An 18,213-nucleotide genomic window follows, 5' to 3' on the forward strand; every position below is an offset into this window, starting at 1 on the left:
GTAATGCAGTGTAGCTGATTGATTAAAAATGTCTTTTTGTTCTCTGCTGTAAAATTGCTAACTATAGACTCATTTAATATTCCTTGAGTGATTGTTAAACAGATTTCCTGATGCTCTATTTATAGCCGCAGCGCCACATAAACCCGTTTTTCCCACAAGTTCTCTCTTACAGCCACATGGACACACTGTAGTCTCCGAACACTCCCTACATAGATCTCTGTGTATGAAAACACAGACGCTCACAGCACTAATCACTAAGTGACCATTCCCAGCAGCCGAGGAGGGGGTCAAGCACAGGGCAAATGGGCATGGGAAAAATGCAACAATTATATCATTTCCTGCTCTGCCTTCGATGAAAAAAATGGAGAGCATTTACTGCTGGGTGGAGCCATTGAGTTGAGTGAGAGACTGCCGTGCATGAGGCTTGTAACCGTAAAGTTTGTAGTTCGTGCTCTTCCTCTGAAATGTTCTGCAGAAGGGGTCTCTAACCAATCGCTAATAAAGAATATTTTCTTTCATTAAAGGGACAAATTTACAAAGTGACCCACAAATGAGGATAATAACAAGCAATTTGTCATATTAAAGCCAACAATAGCTGTGTTTTCATCCAACTTTTTTTATGTGCATTTTTAAATTGTGCATAAGAAATCCTGAATGAAAAAGCTTGATATGTGAATAAACATTCAAAATGTACTTAAAATGTATTGCGCTAGGAGGAGGTGGATTTTCTAGAGATTTGTGTTAGTTAAAATGAGCGTTAAGGTGATGGAAACAGTTTATCTGCAAAACGATGATGTTATTTGACCATTCGTGTACGTGGTATGAGTGTGCGATAGCTTGATGTGACTGGCCCACCGAAAGGTCAGACCTTGGCACACAATTCTTCGAACATAGCGCTTGTCATTCGGAAGTGTTTAACCCACAGCTGGTCTTCAATGTTGGTCCTCACAATCCACCAGAACAGTTTTAAGCGTGGGTATTCCCAGGTATGCGGAGGCTGGTGGGCGTATGGGCATCACATCCATTTCAGCCCTCATTATATCATATATTACACTTATTCTGTGGCGAAAATCTTTTGGTGGAAACCCAGCTAATATCTGCCAAGTTCCCATAAGTAGAATTGTGCAGAAGTTAGTTAAGAAGGAGAAAGACACAGTGAGGGATTTTTTTAATTGCAAGTGCCATTATGCTTGTAATTGGTTGTGCTCGCTGAAGAGATGTGTTTTCAGCTATTTCTTGAACATAATGATGTGTTTTTTTATTTTTTTAAATTTTTTTTTTTTGGGTGGGGGGGTGAGGTATCCCTTTATAACAAACATTAATATGACTGAACTTTTGCATAACTGACTTACTAAATGTTGACATGTTAGAAAATCTGATACATTGACAGTGACAAATTTTTACCAGATCTAAACTCGTATAAACTAATTTGAATACTCCAATGACTAAATGACAAGAATGAAAAGATTTTGCATTCCTGTTTTGTCTAAGACAACAAAACTCTCATTTAAGGAGTAAGTCTACCTTGGGTATTTAAAATACAGGCTTGTAAGAATAAGTTTAAGTTTCTACCTGGAGAAGTTTAAGATTTCTTTTAAGATAAATTGGGACAGTGAAATTATTTGGCTGAGCAGCATGGCATTACTGGAATTCATAAACTACATTGTCATTCTAAATTAATTAATTCTAAATCATTCTTATGAATAATTCAAAAGTTTTCATAAATATTATTCAGCAAACAACACTGTCAGCTCTACAGTATATTATCGTGGTCCTGAATATGTTTGGTTCCAAGACACCTGCCTGTGATTTTCAAGTGAACGAAAATAAAACTTTGATTAGCTGCTTCAGGTGAGTTTCAGTATAGTTGGCCCTAAACTCTGCAGGAAGGTGAATCTCAGCAGTACCCCTGGCTTAAACAACTAAAGGCCTCAATGGAAAAAGCCTGTGAAATGTTTGGAGAATGAACTCTTGAAAAGGGAGTATTTAGTGTCAGGTGTTTCAGGCAGGTCAGGTGTAGTCGCCCAGGCATAAACATGAATGCAAAATATTATTTACCTGCTGTTCGCATAAAATAGACCAAAAAGGTGCAATGTTTTAGCAAATGTACACAGTTATGTTTTGAGGAAAAAAAAAAAATTATGACGTATGGGCCTATTTACTTATTTGCAGCCACTGGGTCTTATTCATTCATAGAGCAAATATTGTCCTATTGAATTGAGTGCAACAATTTGCATAAAAATTGTCAACCAAGTCTTACGACAAGTTGTAATAATTAGTAAGAAATTGGTGAAATCATACGAGTTTGCTCGGACAATAACGGATGACTTTTATTCCCAAATGAATGTATCAACGAATTAGGAAAAATCGTTTTAACATAAGTTTAACCCCTAACCCAAACCTTAACCTAACCATAAAGTCTAACCCCCTGCCCAAACTCTAAACGTAATAATTTTAAGAGGAAAATCACTGTTATGTACAACAGAAGAAAGAAAACATCGGGGTTTGGAATAAGGTGAGGGAAGTATATTACAGGTTATTGATATAAATAAATCATTTGTATTGGATTAATAAATATGGAATGGGTAACCAAATTATCTCACTGACGTTTCCTTTTTTTAAATAAAGTGTTGTATAGGAGACTGGCTAAAATTTGATGCCTGTATTGTTTAGATTTTAAATTGTGTTTTGCGATAGATTGGTTTTGTGAAAATAAGTCATTCCTTTTCAAAAGAGCAAAGTTATACGAAAGATTTTGCCATCTCAAATGAATTATTTTGAGTTGTCATGAGATGTTGGAATTGTTTTACTTACGATTTACATAAAAATTTTCTCGTTTTTCAACATCCTCAAACTGTTTTGAATTGATGAAAATGATAAGATACATCATAACCGGGGCCCGTTTTAACATAAAATATTAAGGCTAAAAGTTACGGAAGCCCTGAACCGCAAGGTGGGAAAAAAAATATAACGGTGAAAAAAAAAAAAAAAAAACAAACAAAAAAAAAAAATTGTGTCTCAGTTCCTTCCTGAGCCTAAGTCTTACATTTTTTTCTCTCTTCAAAATATTTTTTTTCTCCACATTTTTTTTTCTCTCTTCCAAATTCTTTTTTCTCTCTTCAAAACAATGCATGCGGTACCAACCTTGGCCACCAGGTGCCACTATCAGTAAACATGTAATCTGATGCTTTTAACGCTTTCTCTGTTGCTATATAGCTGAATAATACATTTATTATTTATTTAAGGGCTTGCAAACCTGATGGTGTGGTTGTTTCAAGGAGCACAATACTTGTTGACCCCTCTCCAAACATAGCGCTTATGGTTGTGACCATAAAGCTCTATTTTGGTCTTGTCACTCCAAATTACAGTGTGCCAGAAGCTGTGAGGCGTGTCAAGGTGTTGTCGGGCATATTGTAACCGGGCTTTATTGTGGCATTGGCTTCTTTCTGGCAACTCGACCATGCAGCTCATTTTTGTTCAAGTATTGTCGTATTGTGCTCCTTGAAACAAACACACCATCTTTTTCCAGAGCAGCCTGTATTTCTCCTGAGGTTACCTGTGGGTTTTTCTTTGTATCCCAAACAATTCTTCTGGCAGTTGTGGCTAAAATCTTTCTTGGTCTACCTGACCTTGGCTTGGTATCAAGAGATCCCAAAATTTTCCACTTCTTAATAAGTGATTGAACAGTACTGACTGGCATTTTCAAGGCTTTGGATATCTTTTTATATCCTTTTCCATCTTTATAAAGTTCCATTACCTTGTTACGCAGGTCTTTTGACAGTTCTTTTCTGCTCCCCATGGCTCAGTATCTAGCCTGCTCAGTGCATCCACGTGAGAGCTAACAAACTCATTGACTATTTATACACAGCCACTAACTGCAACATAAAAAGCCACAGGTGTGGGAAATTAACCTTTAATTGCCATTTAAACCTGTGTGTGTCACCTTGTGTGTCTGTAACAAGGCCAAACATTCAAGGGTATGTAAAATTTTGATCAGGGCAATTTGGGTGATTTCTGTTATCATTAAAAAGGAGCCAAACAACTATGTGATAATAAATGGCTTCATATGATCACTATCCTTAAATAAAAGACAGTTTTTTTTGCATGATCAGTCATATTTTCAAAATCAATGGCAACATTTCACAATTTCTGCCAGGGTATGCAAACTTTTGAGCACAACTGTATATAGGGATGTGCCCGAAGCCAAATACCTTATTCGGAAAAGCACGAATAATGACTTAGAATAATGGATTCATCCGAATAATATAAAAAAATATTCGTATGACTGATTATCCAAGTGGCACAAGGACGAAGCAACATTTTATTATTCACTGCAAAATGTGTGCTTGATATTTCACATTTTTCTTGACATTCTATTTATGCACAGACAAATGAAAAATCTGTTTCATGCAGATATTAATATCAGAAATACCAGGAGAAACCACAGTTAACAACATATTCCACAGTTAATGTAGCCTACAAATTCAGCTTCATCTGGTAAGAAAAAAAAAGGATAAAATAATATTTTTTATATAATTGTTGTATAATAATAATAATAATAATAATAATAGGCATAAAAGGCATATACAAGGCATATTTTATTAATAGAATCTATAAATGTAAGAGTAACATTAAAAAAAGACATTTCAATTAGTTTTGACTCACGTCCGGTTTAAGCCCTGCCCACATTCGGTTCTATATGAATACAGAGACAAATACAGATAATGGCTTCGCTGAACACCCCTGTATATATATATATATATATATATATATATATATATATATATATATATATATATATATATATTATTGTCTTTCTTAGCTGACAAATAGCGGTTCCCTGTCTATCAATCACTGAGGGCAATTTAAAAGAGCACGCTTATAAAATGTGGCATCATCCATACCAACAAAGACAATTCCGCCTTACTCTTATCTTAAGATTTCCTTTGTAAATCTTGCTCTTTGCAGTTTTTTTTAACAGGTTTTAAGTAAAAACTCCTATCTAGGAACTCTTTGGAGCAGGGGCCGCTGCAGGATTTAACCCTCTGGGGTCGCTGGCACGTCCTGCTGGATTTCTTCTTCATAACAGCAGAAAAACTTAAAATACTCCATCATTTTTGGGCATACAGATAAGTGTAAGACATCATTAGAGACTATAAAGGGTCTACTTTTATTTGTGTACACTCACAATAACAACAAAATCTTGTGCTTTTGTAAAATAAAGAAAATAAACTGGGTGAGCTTTCAGCCGTCTCTCTCTCTGCGAGCATCTTTCTGAAACATGTCACAAAAATGAACAGAAACTCCACGAATAGTCCTCACACAAACATGAAACATATGTCTAAAGAAAGCTTAAAATGTCTACTTTTAAATAAAACAATTCAAATTTAAAACAAATATTCTCCTGCAATGTAATCTGTATGAAACAAAGCGATGTATATTTTCTCCTGGCTCAGCTAATTATCCCTAATATGATCACACCCACAGGCAGAGGGCGCTATTCATACGGTAATGTGCTGAGGCGATCAATGCAAATAGTAAACGCCCCCTACAGTGCCTTAAAAAGCATCAAGTTCATTCACTTTTCTGCACATTTGGAAGATGGCATACTACACAGGTGAGGAAGCTCCTGGATAGTGATGAAGAGTTCACATTTTCCTCAGAAGAAGAGCGGGAATCCAACGAAGAACGTTTGCATTTTGAAGAGCGACTTGATCCAGCCGAGGATACAATTTCAAATGAGTAAGTCATTTAGTTTTACTTACATTAGTTGACATGCTATTTTATATAAACATGGACATATTTTACTAGTTGGACTATTTCCAGACTTGCCAGCCAGTATTCAGAGTATTGAAATTTGAAAAGTTTTAGTTACATTAAATGTTGTTTCAGCTAAAGCAGGTATTTAAATTGTATGCTGTATGATATAAATATGATTATGTAATATGATATAAAAATAATATGAATGTTTAGATTATATTTTAACTAGTGTTTATGCTGCCTCATTATCATCAACGAAGCTTGTGCTTGCAAATATCTGTTCGGGTGTAAATGTGTAAAATGTGCTGTAAATATGCCCATATTAGAAAATCAGCATATTAGATTGATTTCTGAAGGATCACGTGACACTGAAGACTGCAGTAATGATGCTGAAAATTCAGCTTTGATCACAGGAATAAATTGCATTTTACAATATATTCAAATAGAAAAGTTATTTTAAATTGTAAAAATATTTCACAATATCACTGTTTTTGCTGTATTTTGGATCAAATAAATGCAGCCTTGGTGAGCAGAAGAGACTTCTTTTAAAAACATTAAAAAATCTTACAGATCTAAAAAATTTTAAATGGTAGTGTTGGTCTAAAGTTTTTAAGTTAAGTCTTTATGTAAAGAAAATGTATAGTCAGATAGTCCATTCAATCATTAAGTCTCCTCACATTCATTCTCTCTCAGGGGAGGGGTCTTTGTCTCCTCAGGTGTGAATCACATCAATATTCATGATCATCCACGCCTCCTCGCATATGGCCTTTCTAACACTAAAAGTGTCTTACAAAAGTTAAATGACTATATTGTTTTGTATGAATGAGTGATCAAGATGGTTTTCACATCCTTTTTGTAGCAAAAACTCTAGGCTACAAGATCCAGTTCTCAAAAGTCTTGTGAACAAATGTTTAGTATGTGTTATATGGCCTTATTTCAGTTACTTTTTTCAAAAACCACGCATAAACTTTATTTTCTCAAAAATACAAACATGTACATACATGTTGTACACATATTATTGTAGCCCAGTTTGTGCTGAATACAGTTTTATCAGACTTTAGCCATTAATGTGTTTTTAAGCAACTGAAAAAAGCACAAATGTCAAGGAATGTCAAAACTCCTCCAGGGCTCAAAACGCACAGAAATCTGCCTAATAAACCTTATATCTAGGGGGGTCCGGGGGCATGCTCCCCCGTGAGATTTATTTATGTATTTATTTTTTGCAAAAAACAACACCAAAGCGTTCAATTCTGGTAACTTTGAGATAAGCATTTGTTTTATTTTCTCGAGTATGAGTAGCATTCATTTAACTACTGGCTAAAGCATTTCTTCCAGAAGCCGTTCAGACAGACGTGTTTTTGCGCTAAAAAAGCAAAACACAACACAACGAATAGAGCAGAACGCAAGTGTCTTGAGACGTGTTTTTATCAGTTGAAGAAGTTCTTTTTAACTTGACACAGCATCTAATAATGCAGCGCTCCCATGAGAGATGCTAAAAACGCAGTGAAAGGTGACGCAGTTGTCAAAAGACATCTATCTAGTGAATGTTTGCATGGAAAACGATTGAAAAACAGCATGAGCGGACGCAAAAATATGTTCAGTTTGAACAGCCCATTGCTCACATTACACAGCATTAGCTGAATTTTCTTAAAGTTACCTCTCAAAAAGACAGACTTTTGTTTCAGTTGATTGTTGGTACATTTCCACTGTATCCAGCGCTGTTTGTTCTCTGTATTCGTAAATATCCAGATACTGTTTTGCTGTGCGACAAACCGCTCCAAATCATTCAGTGAGAGAGTGCTCTGAATGAATTGTACTGAATTACGAATCAATTCAGACCGTTTTGTAAGCCTGTTTGTCCAATTCATGGAAAAGAACAGACTCTAAAGAATTATTAATTCGCAAATTGGGCATTGCTAGCTCTTTTAAACAGCCAACAGAAATACGGGACACATTTCATGATTGGTGAAATATTCTGAGATTAAACATTTCTCAGGTCAGTCGGAGTGCTCATGGTAAGCACAGTGCATACGGCCGTACAGCTGCAGGCACCACTGCTTTGGAGAACTCCTAGTGGTAAGATAAAAATCTTTGTGTATATGGGCCCAGGTGTAGAAGTTATCTGTGAAATTTTCTGCACTGATTTTTTTGGGAAAATCTACAGAATTGTGCCGATTGGATTAAATTGTTTTAAAATATGTTAAACTGAGCTGATATTTTTACACTATTATTGAGCACAATCAAATCAGTGAAAATATTTAACAAACTAATACACAAGGAGTGGATGATATGTAGAACTTTTTGAGTGATAGGCGTCACAATTCTGCAGAAACTTGTGGAACTTTCTTCAGAGTTCTGTGGGCGCAGATTCCTTTGGGCTGCTCATAACTCCTCTGAAGATCTGATCAGCAGCTACAGGAAGTGTTTGGTTGAGGTTATCGCTGATGAAGAACATTCCATCACACAGGGCTCACATTTTAGTTCCATCAATAACTTAGATTTTTAAAACCATTTTCTCAACAAAGATGGCAGTATAAAATGTTTGTGGTTTAAGAAATACTTTATACTTATTATTACTTATTGGAAGATTAGATTACATTTTAGGAACGATTCAGGCAGAACTTTGGATAATATCAATAATACATTGTAACTTTAACTACATACGTAACTATATAATTTTTAACACATTATTAGTGGTTATGTATTTGGTTTCCATTTAGAAATAGGCACCTTATGGCTGTATTACCAAGAAGATCCATCCAAAGCTTTCTTTTTTTTTTTTTTTTGCTTTCATTGACATATTGCTCACATCACTAACTAAATCAAGATCAGGAATAATGCATACAAACCTCCACACTCTCCACCCTAATTTTCATTGAGGGATTAAATAAGAGTCCACACCCACTCTCTTCCAGACTTTTTCCATTGCACTATTCATTCTCTTTCTCTGTGTCAGTTGATAATTCACTCACTCACGCATGGATATATTTTAAAAGTCACAAAAAATGTAATGAAGATTAGTACAGCCAAAGCTCAGGCTAACTTGTGTTTTGGAATTAACTTTTAACAATACCTAAAACATAACTATTACAACAATTTCAGAACAATTGCTGGCAATTTCTAGCTACATTATTTTGCGCTCAACTGTCCTAACTGGGAAATTTTGTGTGCCAGTAAACTAAAGCTGTTGACTACAGACTTTCAGCTCTCACCCGAAGCCCAAGACAGGAGGTGTTGCCATAAAAGCTTGAGGTAATGACAGATTGGCCTCACTTTTACATCAACCAAGTCATTTTTTCCTCCCATAATTCACGCACGCCCCTCAACTCTTATATCCAGCATTTTCATGTCATATGTTTGTTACCTATGAGTCAGAGTGTGGAGGGCTGAGTCTCAGAGTGAGCTATTTGGATAAGTGTGTAGTTTGGATATCACAATGAAAGCATTTATTTAATTTGGCTGGAACATACAGTAGGCAGAATTGCATTCCCTTAATGAATGAGGTAAGAACACTTTTGACAAGGTACTCATGCCAGACCCATTGTCAACTTCATTATTAATTGCAGTGTTGAACAATCTAACAGTATGTCTGAAAAATACACGGACTGGCCAAAAAAAAAGTTGCATACTCTAATATTTCGTTGGACTGCCTTTACCTTTGATTATGGCACGCATTCGTTGTGCCATTGTTTCGACAACCTTATGCAATGTTACAACATTTATTTCCGTCCAGAGCTGCATTAATTTTTGGCCGAGATCTTGTATTGATGATGGGAGAGTCGAACCACTCCATAAAGTGTTCTCCTGCACATCCCAAAGACTGTCAATGGGGTTAAGGTCAGGACTCAGTGGTGGACAATTAATGTGTGAAAATGATTCCTCATGCTACCTGAACCACTCTTTCACAATTTGAGTGTGATGAATCTTGGCAATGTTGTCCTGGAAAATGCCTGTGCCGTCAGGGAAGAAAAAATCCATTGATGGGATAACCTGGTCATTCAGTACATTCAGGTAGTCACCTGACTTAATTTTATTGCCGCATAACGTTGCCGAGCCTAGACCTGACCAATTGAAGCAATCTCAGATCATAACACTGCCTCCAGAGGCTTGTACAGTGGGCACTATGCATGACGGGTGCATCGCTTCATGCGCTTCCCTTCTTACCCTGACACGCCCATCGCTTTGGAATAGGGTAAATCTGGACTCTTTAGACCACATGACCTTTTTCCATTGCTCCACAGTCCAATCTTTATGCTCTCTAGCAAATTGAAGTCATTTTTTCTGATTAGCCTCACTAACAAGTGGCTTTCTTGTGGCCACACTGTTTAGTCCCAATCCTGTAAGTTCTCGTCGCATTGTGCATGTGGAAATGCTCTTACTTGTTTTTATTAAACATAACTGTGTATTCTACTGTAGATTTTTTACGATGTGACTTCAAGTGTTTTATTGATCTCAGATTCACGATCATTCAAGATTTCTTTCCGACCACATTTCTTCCGCAAATCTGATGGTTCACCACTATCCTTCCAGGTTTTAATAATGCGTTGGACAGTTCTTAACCCAGTTCCAGTGATTTCAGAAATCTCCTTAGTTGTTTTCTTTGCTAGATGCAGGCCATGAAATGAAATGATGTTGCATCTTGGTAAACACTTTTAATTGTGTTTTTCACATTTTTGTTTCTTAAAGAAATTACCGTATCTATATAATAGTGACAACAGAACTGTTGTTAATATTTTTCCTTTCTTTAATATTGGCAACTGGGAGGGCTCCTTAGTACTTTGGACATTTTATTTTGTGCCAAATATATGCTTATAAAAGCTGTGTCCAATGTGCAGAAAAGTTTCTGTTTCAGAACCATGTACCAGTAACCACCAGTATGCTATCCTCAAATGGCTCTTCTCTTTCTCTTCAATGGGCTAGTTTGAGAGAGGACAAGTGTTTTTTTTTTTTTTTATTCCCGTTCCTCCCTTGGTCTTCTTAGTCTTTTCAATGTCACACAAAAGCTGTGATCATCGAGGCTCAATTTCTCTCCCTTTCTCCATGAGTTTGGTCTGAATTTATTACGATGCCAGAGACTTACTCTTTGATGTCATTAAATCCACGAGGGAGTTAATTTTCTCTCAAAGCACTTTATCAAAGCACTTCAGATGCGTCCTCAAGCTTTCTCACACAGAAGCGCTCTACCAGAGGGCTGTTCACCACAGACCCAGTGTGTCCTTTCTACGAGCCCTTTAGGAATGTGTTGCAGTGGCTGTGTTGCACACTGTTGCTTTATAACCCAAAGAAGCAGGAGTGCCAAGGCTCAGATCTCATACTGTTTATATGGAATATCAGATTGGACGTCTCTATACTGTAATTGTTATTTCTAAAGATTTTTATTTTATTTTATTAATTTATTTTTTTTAAGGGATAGTTCCCCCAAAATTATAAAAATTTGTCGATTTAATCACCCACGTATTGCTCATGTTTCTTCAATGGAACACAATGGAGATGTTAGGCATAATGGTAGGGACTGACAACCTCAGTCCCCATTCGCTTTCATTGTATGGAAAAAAAGAGCAGTGTCCTCTTTTTTTCCCCGATGGGATGTAGAACACAATGTCTGGAACAACATGAGGGTGAGTAAATGGAGACAGAATTTTCATTTTTAGGAGAACTATCCCTTTAAGGGTTTGATTGAATTTAATGAAATGGGAATATTATCTCTATTGTGGATTAATAATAATAAAAAAAGAATTTAGATCTCCTAAATAAACTAAAATAGCTTTAAAATAATACAGTTTTAAAAACTGTCTAAATATACACCTTTTCATTTAACAGGCGGTTTTTAGTTAAAGTCACTTAAAGCACAATTTCAGGGTCAGCTTGCAATAAATTCACTCAGTAATTCTACATTATATTTATCTGTAATATTTAAACATTTGAATCACCAGCCCACAGTCTTAACCACTAATATACCGTCACCTTAAAATGTTCACATGTAGACATAAGACACAAGCTGAAACTTTGAGGGTCATCAGATGGTTTATTATTCAAATATGAATCTACAATAACTTTAAACTTATGTCGAAATCTACGCCATGTCATTTGCAATCATTCTACCTCTGAAGGCCCAAAGATTAACCACAATTCATTATGAATATTCATTTGTCTGCTTAATTTATTCAGATTTATTTGAGAGCATGCCTATGAACAGGACACAATGAGAGGCAGATTCGAATCACCATTTTGTCACAATGTCATTTCATGTTTGAAAAGAGGGAGAGATGGTCATTTAACTCACAAATAAAGTGCCAACTAATTAAATCAGACAAGGACAATGAGTTGTGATACTTCAACTTGGATAAAACAGAGAGACTATGAACATCTCAGAAAGCTCTGTGATAAGCCTACATTCAGCTAAATGGTCAATTCAGCACAACCAAATGAGGTCTCCTTAGGTTATCTTGGATAAATTACTCTACTCTGCTGACACAAACAATACAGAACTGCTAATTCGGTCATATGTGCCATTGTCTGCACATATGTGGAGTGCAACCTTTTTCAGGCCGTGGTGCATGACTTGAAGCGGAGCACAGTCCTGCAACACATCAGTTAAATAGACAAGTAAAATCACAAAAGTTTGTGTTGTAAGGCCAAGGCACATAGATATTTTTCCTTATCTGTGTATTTATATTTCTTCTTAAAACAAATGTGTCCTTCTGTCAGAAAATGTCAGAGGCAGGACCCAAATGCAGACTTGAAAATAAAAAGGGAATTATTAATACAAAATAAAAAAACAAACCAAAACTCCCACAAGGGGGAAAAACAAACACAATCTACCCTGTAGGGGGAAAAGGTATCCAGGCTGGGGCAGAGGGTAACAGGGAATAACAGGACCAACCGGACTGGAAATGGGAACAGGGGATAACAAGAACACGAACCGACCAACAGACCAACTGGAAACATATAAGCACACAAAACTGGAAACAAGACGAACTGGCACTGTACAGCAAACACAAGGAGACTAAAATATGGAGAGAAATCAACAGGTTAACAAGACAGTGGCAGGTGTGACTAATAAACTAATAATGGGCAAACGAGGAGGCGGGGTATGATGTAAGACAGAGTCACAGGGCGATACAGAAACAAAACAAAGACACATGCTCTCACAAGACAACAAAACACCCAAATGGCATGAGCGCACATCGGCAAGACAATGAGGCAATATACGCCCATGCCAACCGACAAACAAGATGAGAAAATGTGTAGCAACGCTAAACAAAGTGATGCCATGCATTCTCACACTAATTGAAACTTGAGCGTACATCGTGAGGCAAACGTCATGCGATGCACGCAACAGGCGACAAAAACAAGACAGGACACCTGTGCGAGAGTTCGGCCACACACACACCCGACACCTTAGACTGAAGTGACTGAACCTCAGCACAACATGAAGAGAGCTCACGACCGGGCGCGCAATGCCCGTGTTCCCGAGAGACAAACTATTGACGCGAGTGCATGCTGCCAAAATGACATAAGCGCGATGCACCCACATCAATAACAAACAGACATGAAGCACGAGTGTCCGGATCCTGACACAGACCGAAACCGAACCAGACAGGAAGTCAGGATCCAGACACCGTGCTCCCAACATGAAACAAGACAGACCGAAGAGCTCACGGCAGGGAATACAACAGAAACTGCGTGCTCACACAAAGACAGACAACGAAACACAAGACAGACATCGGACGTTAATGCCACGGTCCTGTCAGACAAAAACCTAGACTGACAGAGTGACAGGACCGTGACACCTTCCATGTAGCATGGCTTCTAAGACCCAGAAGATGCAAAAACACAGAGGCTTACATCCAAATGCTAACACAAGACAGTTATGCAGTGTTCCCCTTTTTTCTTTTTCACACACACTACACAAAATAACATGCTAGAAATAAAGAACTGGCTTAACATCAACTCTCATATTGAAATCAAACAAGTTCTGCTTAGGGTACTGACTTGCTTGTTCCAGCCAAGATTCTGTAGTACAAACAAAGAAAAGCAAAAATCCCTAACAAAAATAAAGCTATGATGAAAAGTATTCTGATTAATAAGGCCTCTACATACCCCTCAGCCATCGAGTGTCATCACTGCATGTAACTGCTCTTGTTGACAGTTTATTTCTCATGAGACCTCCTTTGCATTGGGTTAAACACGGTTAGCCAGATTTTGACTAATATTTCAAGCACTGTATGTTCTTACTAACAACACTGTGGTCCTAATAAAGTGCCTGACGTGGTTTTTTTGTTGTTGTAGCCCATTCGCCTCAGGGTTCGACATGTTGTGCATTCTGAGATGCTATTCTGCGCACTACAATTGTACAGCGTGGTAACCTGAGTTACTGTAGCCTTTCTGTCGGTTCAAATAAGGTGTTTCTCAAGGCGTTTCCGTCCACAAAACTGCCGCTCAGTGGATGGGGGTGTTTTTTTTTTTTTTTTGGTCGGGGGGGGGGGCACCATTCTGAGTAAATTCTAGAGACTGTTGTGCGTGAAAATCCTAGGAGATCAGCAGTTACAGAAATACTCAAACCAGCCCGTCTGGCACCAACAATCATGCCATGGTCAAAATCACTTGGATCACATTTTTTTTTCCCCCATTCTGATGGTTGATGTGAACATTAACTGAAGCTCCTGACTGGTATATGCATTATTTGTGCATTGCACTGCTGCCACATGATTGGCTGATTAGATAATCACTTGAATAAGTAGGTGTACAGGTGTTCCTGTGCTCAGTGAGTGTAAAGGCAGTAGAAGCGACATATGAATTGCAATGTCTTTCACAGGTTCTGTATGGTGTATTCGGAGGTTCCAAATTTCAGTGAGCCAAATCCAGAGCTGCTTGCACAAGCTAACCAACAGAATAAGACCGTGAGTCCACTGTTTGTCCTGCTTATGCCAAATTACACCATGTGATTCCTCCATTGCGCACTGCCTTTAAATAATTTGATGTCCCATTTTCCTTCAGTTTTAGTGGAATAACTTGACTTGCACTCTACCTCACTTAAAAAGTTGTATGTTCAGAGCAAAGAAAGATTGTGGAATGAAGTAATTAATGCAAAAGCAAACATTTTGTTTGGTTTCTGTTGCAATGTGCTATTTGTCATGCGAGTGTTTTAAAGCAGAAAGCCATGAGAGTCCTAAGCATGCATAGCTTCTGTTTTGCAAAAAGTCAACAATTGTTTAATCTCATGTCCTCTCAATAGGGTAAAGAACAGCAGGGAAATTCTCCACCGAATCAAAATGCAGGTACACCTGCTCAAACAGGTAAGCAAATAGGGCAAGTACTTGACACTGTCTGTCCTACTGAAGTGGCAGATGCTTATTTGGTAGTGGTAGCTTTAATGGTTTAAAATCTGGGCTCTCAGGTAGTGGGTGTGACCCAGGAACTGGAGTTACAGAGATCCCACTCCTGCCCTACCATATTGTGCACTTGAGCAAGGCACTTGACCCTAGATTACTAGGGGGAATGTCCCTACAGTTAGCGTACTGTAAGTTGCTTTTGATAAGTGTCTGCTAAATGACTAAGTAACTGAAGTAACCGCTGCTTCTGGTTACATAATACAAAGCCTTTTGGTATGTTTTTGAGATTTTCTTAAATGTGTTTTTGTTTTAAATATTTTGGACAACAGGAAATGGTAGTGTGCCAGTATTTCCTAATAACAATGCTGCTCCTGTGCCTCGGGATCCCAACCTTGGGGCTCCAGGAAGACCCAACGGCCGTGTTCCAGGCAACGGGCCACCCCCAGTAACGGCAGGGGGACCTCCTGCTCCACCAAAACCCACAGTCACCATTAGCAATGGCAGGGACCCAAGAAGAGCTTCAAAAAGATGAGACATTGACTGCAAAACAACTTCCCTGTTCCCACTCCTCCCTAAAATCCTGCCACTCCAGTCTGCTCACTACAATTGTACAGGGGGTTTATCTGAGTTACCGTAGCCTTTCTGCCAGCTCAAACCAGTCTGGCCATTCGCCGTTGACCTCTATCATCAACAAGGCATTTCCATCTGTAGAACTGCCGCTCACTGGATGTTTTTTTGTTTTTCGCACCATTTTGAGTAAACTCTAGAGACTGTTGTGCTTGAAAATCCTAGGAGATCAGCAGTTACAGAAATACTCAAAACAGCACGTCTGGCTGCAACGATCATGCCACGGTCGAAATCACTGCGATCACAATTTTTTCCCCATTCTGTTGGTTGATGTAAATATTATCTGAAGTTCCTGATCCGAATCTGAATTATTTTATGCATTTCACTGTTGGCACACGATTGGCTGATTAGATAATCAAATGAATAAGTAGGTTTACAGGTGTTCCTAATAAAGTTCTAAGTGAGAATATATAGACGGCCACCTTTGGGCATTGCATTGTGACTCATGCATTTTTTTTTTTATTATTGTTGGATTTTTAAAAAGCAGTGTCAAGTAAAAATAACATTAAAATTTAACTTTTACAAAACTCTTCTCGAGATCTTTGTGTTCCATTCCATTACACTGTTTTTAAACACAAGAATGCATCCCATGGGAATGCCCACAAAGAAACCCATCCGATCATGGTCAGTTGCACCTGAAATCAGCCTGATTACTTAGGGTTTCTTTGAGACTGACTAGACGACTAGTTGTTCAGGCAACCCATGACTAGTCTATTTTGAAAAAGTAGTTGTGCACATCCCTAATTCATGAGAATTACCTCTTAAATTTTTGTTCAGCTCTTCAGGGTTTCACTAAAGGCTGTAATGTCCCATGGAGATATTCTGCCACATTAAAATCATATTGTTATGGAGCTGTAACAATGCCGGCAATGACAGGCAGATGCAAAGAATGATGAAGTGCGATGAACCCAAGTGCAGTTTAATAACAAAAGTGAGAGCCAATAAACCCTAACTCCAAACATGACTACAAAACATAAACAACAAAACTTGACATGGAACGCTGCATACCAACAACGATACATACACAATCAATACTTGGCAATGGCAAACATGAGGGTTAAATACTTGGACTAGGGTGAACACATGACAATGAAAACCAATGAACACTAAACAAGATAAATAGACTGCTAACAACCCAATGAAACAATGAACAAATGGGGACAAGACTCAAGAACATGGGAAACACATGACAAGATCACATGACAAGGAAACAGGAACTAACATGGCATGGAACTAATTTAAAGTAAAAGACATGAACAAAAACACATACTATCCTGACAGGGGCCCACAAATCTTCCAAAATCTCCACAATGTCCTTCAAGTTATTTTTATTTCAGCTAATTCTCCTTTCTCCATTGGAAACCCTGTGATTAGAGGAAACCCAAACAAATCGATCCAAACCCAAACAAAATGTTTATTGTAAGCCTCTGTATTGAAAAAAGGGTTTACATGGTGCAGTGTTGTCTATAAAAGTCCTAAAAACAAAGTGGGGATGTGGCCCCCACCGTGCATGGACATTAGCGCAGGAAATGGAACAAGGTCAAAAAATTTAAAGTGCAATTTTCTGCTTCTCATTTTCTTAATTCATTGCAGCTTAAGCTGTTCTCCACTAAGGCCGGTCGGAAGGAAGGAAGGGGTTTTGGCTTCGACCAGTGGTCTCTTAGCAATAGCACAAATCCGTTCAAACCAACGTGCTGGTGTCCTTGTGGCATCCTCTATTTTTTGAAGAATGGAAGCTTCAAGTTGTTGATGAACACACAACAGACAATGTTAGTTTAGAGCTGCTACTGCTGAGACAGTGACAATGAACAGCAAGTCTGTGGTTCAAAGGATGAATGTGACATTGAGGGTCTTATTTGTTCAGTGAGAGTTCTGAACTTCCTCATAATGAATGTGGACCATGCCTTGTTAACTTGTATTTTTTTTGGGGGGGGGGGGGGGGGAACTTATATAACAATATACATACTATACTGTATATAATAATAATTTGATAATTTAAACAGTTTAAAAAAAACACTACTATGAAATTGTATATACAGAATATATAAAATGAAGGAAAACAAAGGTCAATTAAATAAATACTATATGAATATTTATTCATTTTCTCATCTTTTTGATAAAGGAAAAAACAGTAAGAGAGAGAGAGAGAGCTTCTGTATCATTTCTATGAAAAGTGTGCAGAGTGAAACATTCTTACCTTTGGGTATAGCCTCCAACCATTGCTTCAGTGGCATCATTACCATATACTGTATGTACATATAAAATGAAGTGTACATTGTCCTCAATTATATTAGCTTTTTAAGCATTTTTCAACGTAATAAAGTGAGTACCATTATGAGAACAGTATCATATTCATGTAAAAAATCTAATAGTTCTATCACCCTCTAAGCATTTAGGCCATGTTTTCCCATTAACTCTATAAAAGCCATTGAAGTGTAATTTAAAATGTACACGTTACCTCAGTCTTGCCACTTTTCGATAAACTCTTTCT

General features: G+C 37.6%; 1 protein-coding gene across 1 annotated transcript; it reads left to right on the plus strand.

Annotated features, from left to right (window-relative positions):
- The first annotated feature begins 1,780 nt into the window (after window positions 1-1,780).
- LOC127447561 (SOSS complex subunit B2-like) lies at window positions 1,781-16,202 on the plus strand. The gene is made up of 5 exons (XM_051709517.1): window positions 1,781-1,851; window positions 5,605-5,742; window positions 14,579-14,663; window positions 14,999-15,059; window positions 15,425-16,202. The coding sequence occupies exons 1-5, from the start codon at window positions 1,781-1,783 to the stop codon at window positions 15,625-15,627; spliced, it is 558 nt and encodes a 185-aa protein (XP_051565477.1). The 3' UTR covers window positions 15,628-16,202.
- Window positions 16,203-18,213: the final 2,011 nt, after the last annotated feature.

This window comes from Myxocyprinus asiaticus, chromosome 10, assembly GCF_019703515.2.
Source record: "Myxocyprinus asiaticus isolate MX2 ecotype Aquarium Trade chromosome 10, UBuf_Myxa_2, whole genome shotgun sequence".
In the NCBI taxonomy this organism is placed as follows: domain Eukaryota; kingdom Metazoa; phylum Chordata; class Actinopteri; order Cypriniformes; family Catostomidae; genus Myxocyprinus; species Myxocyprinus asiaticus.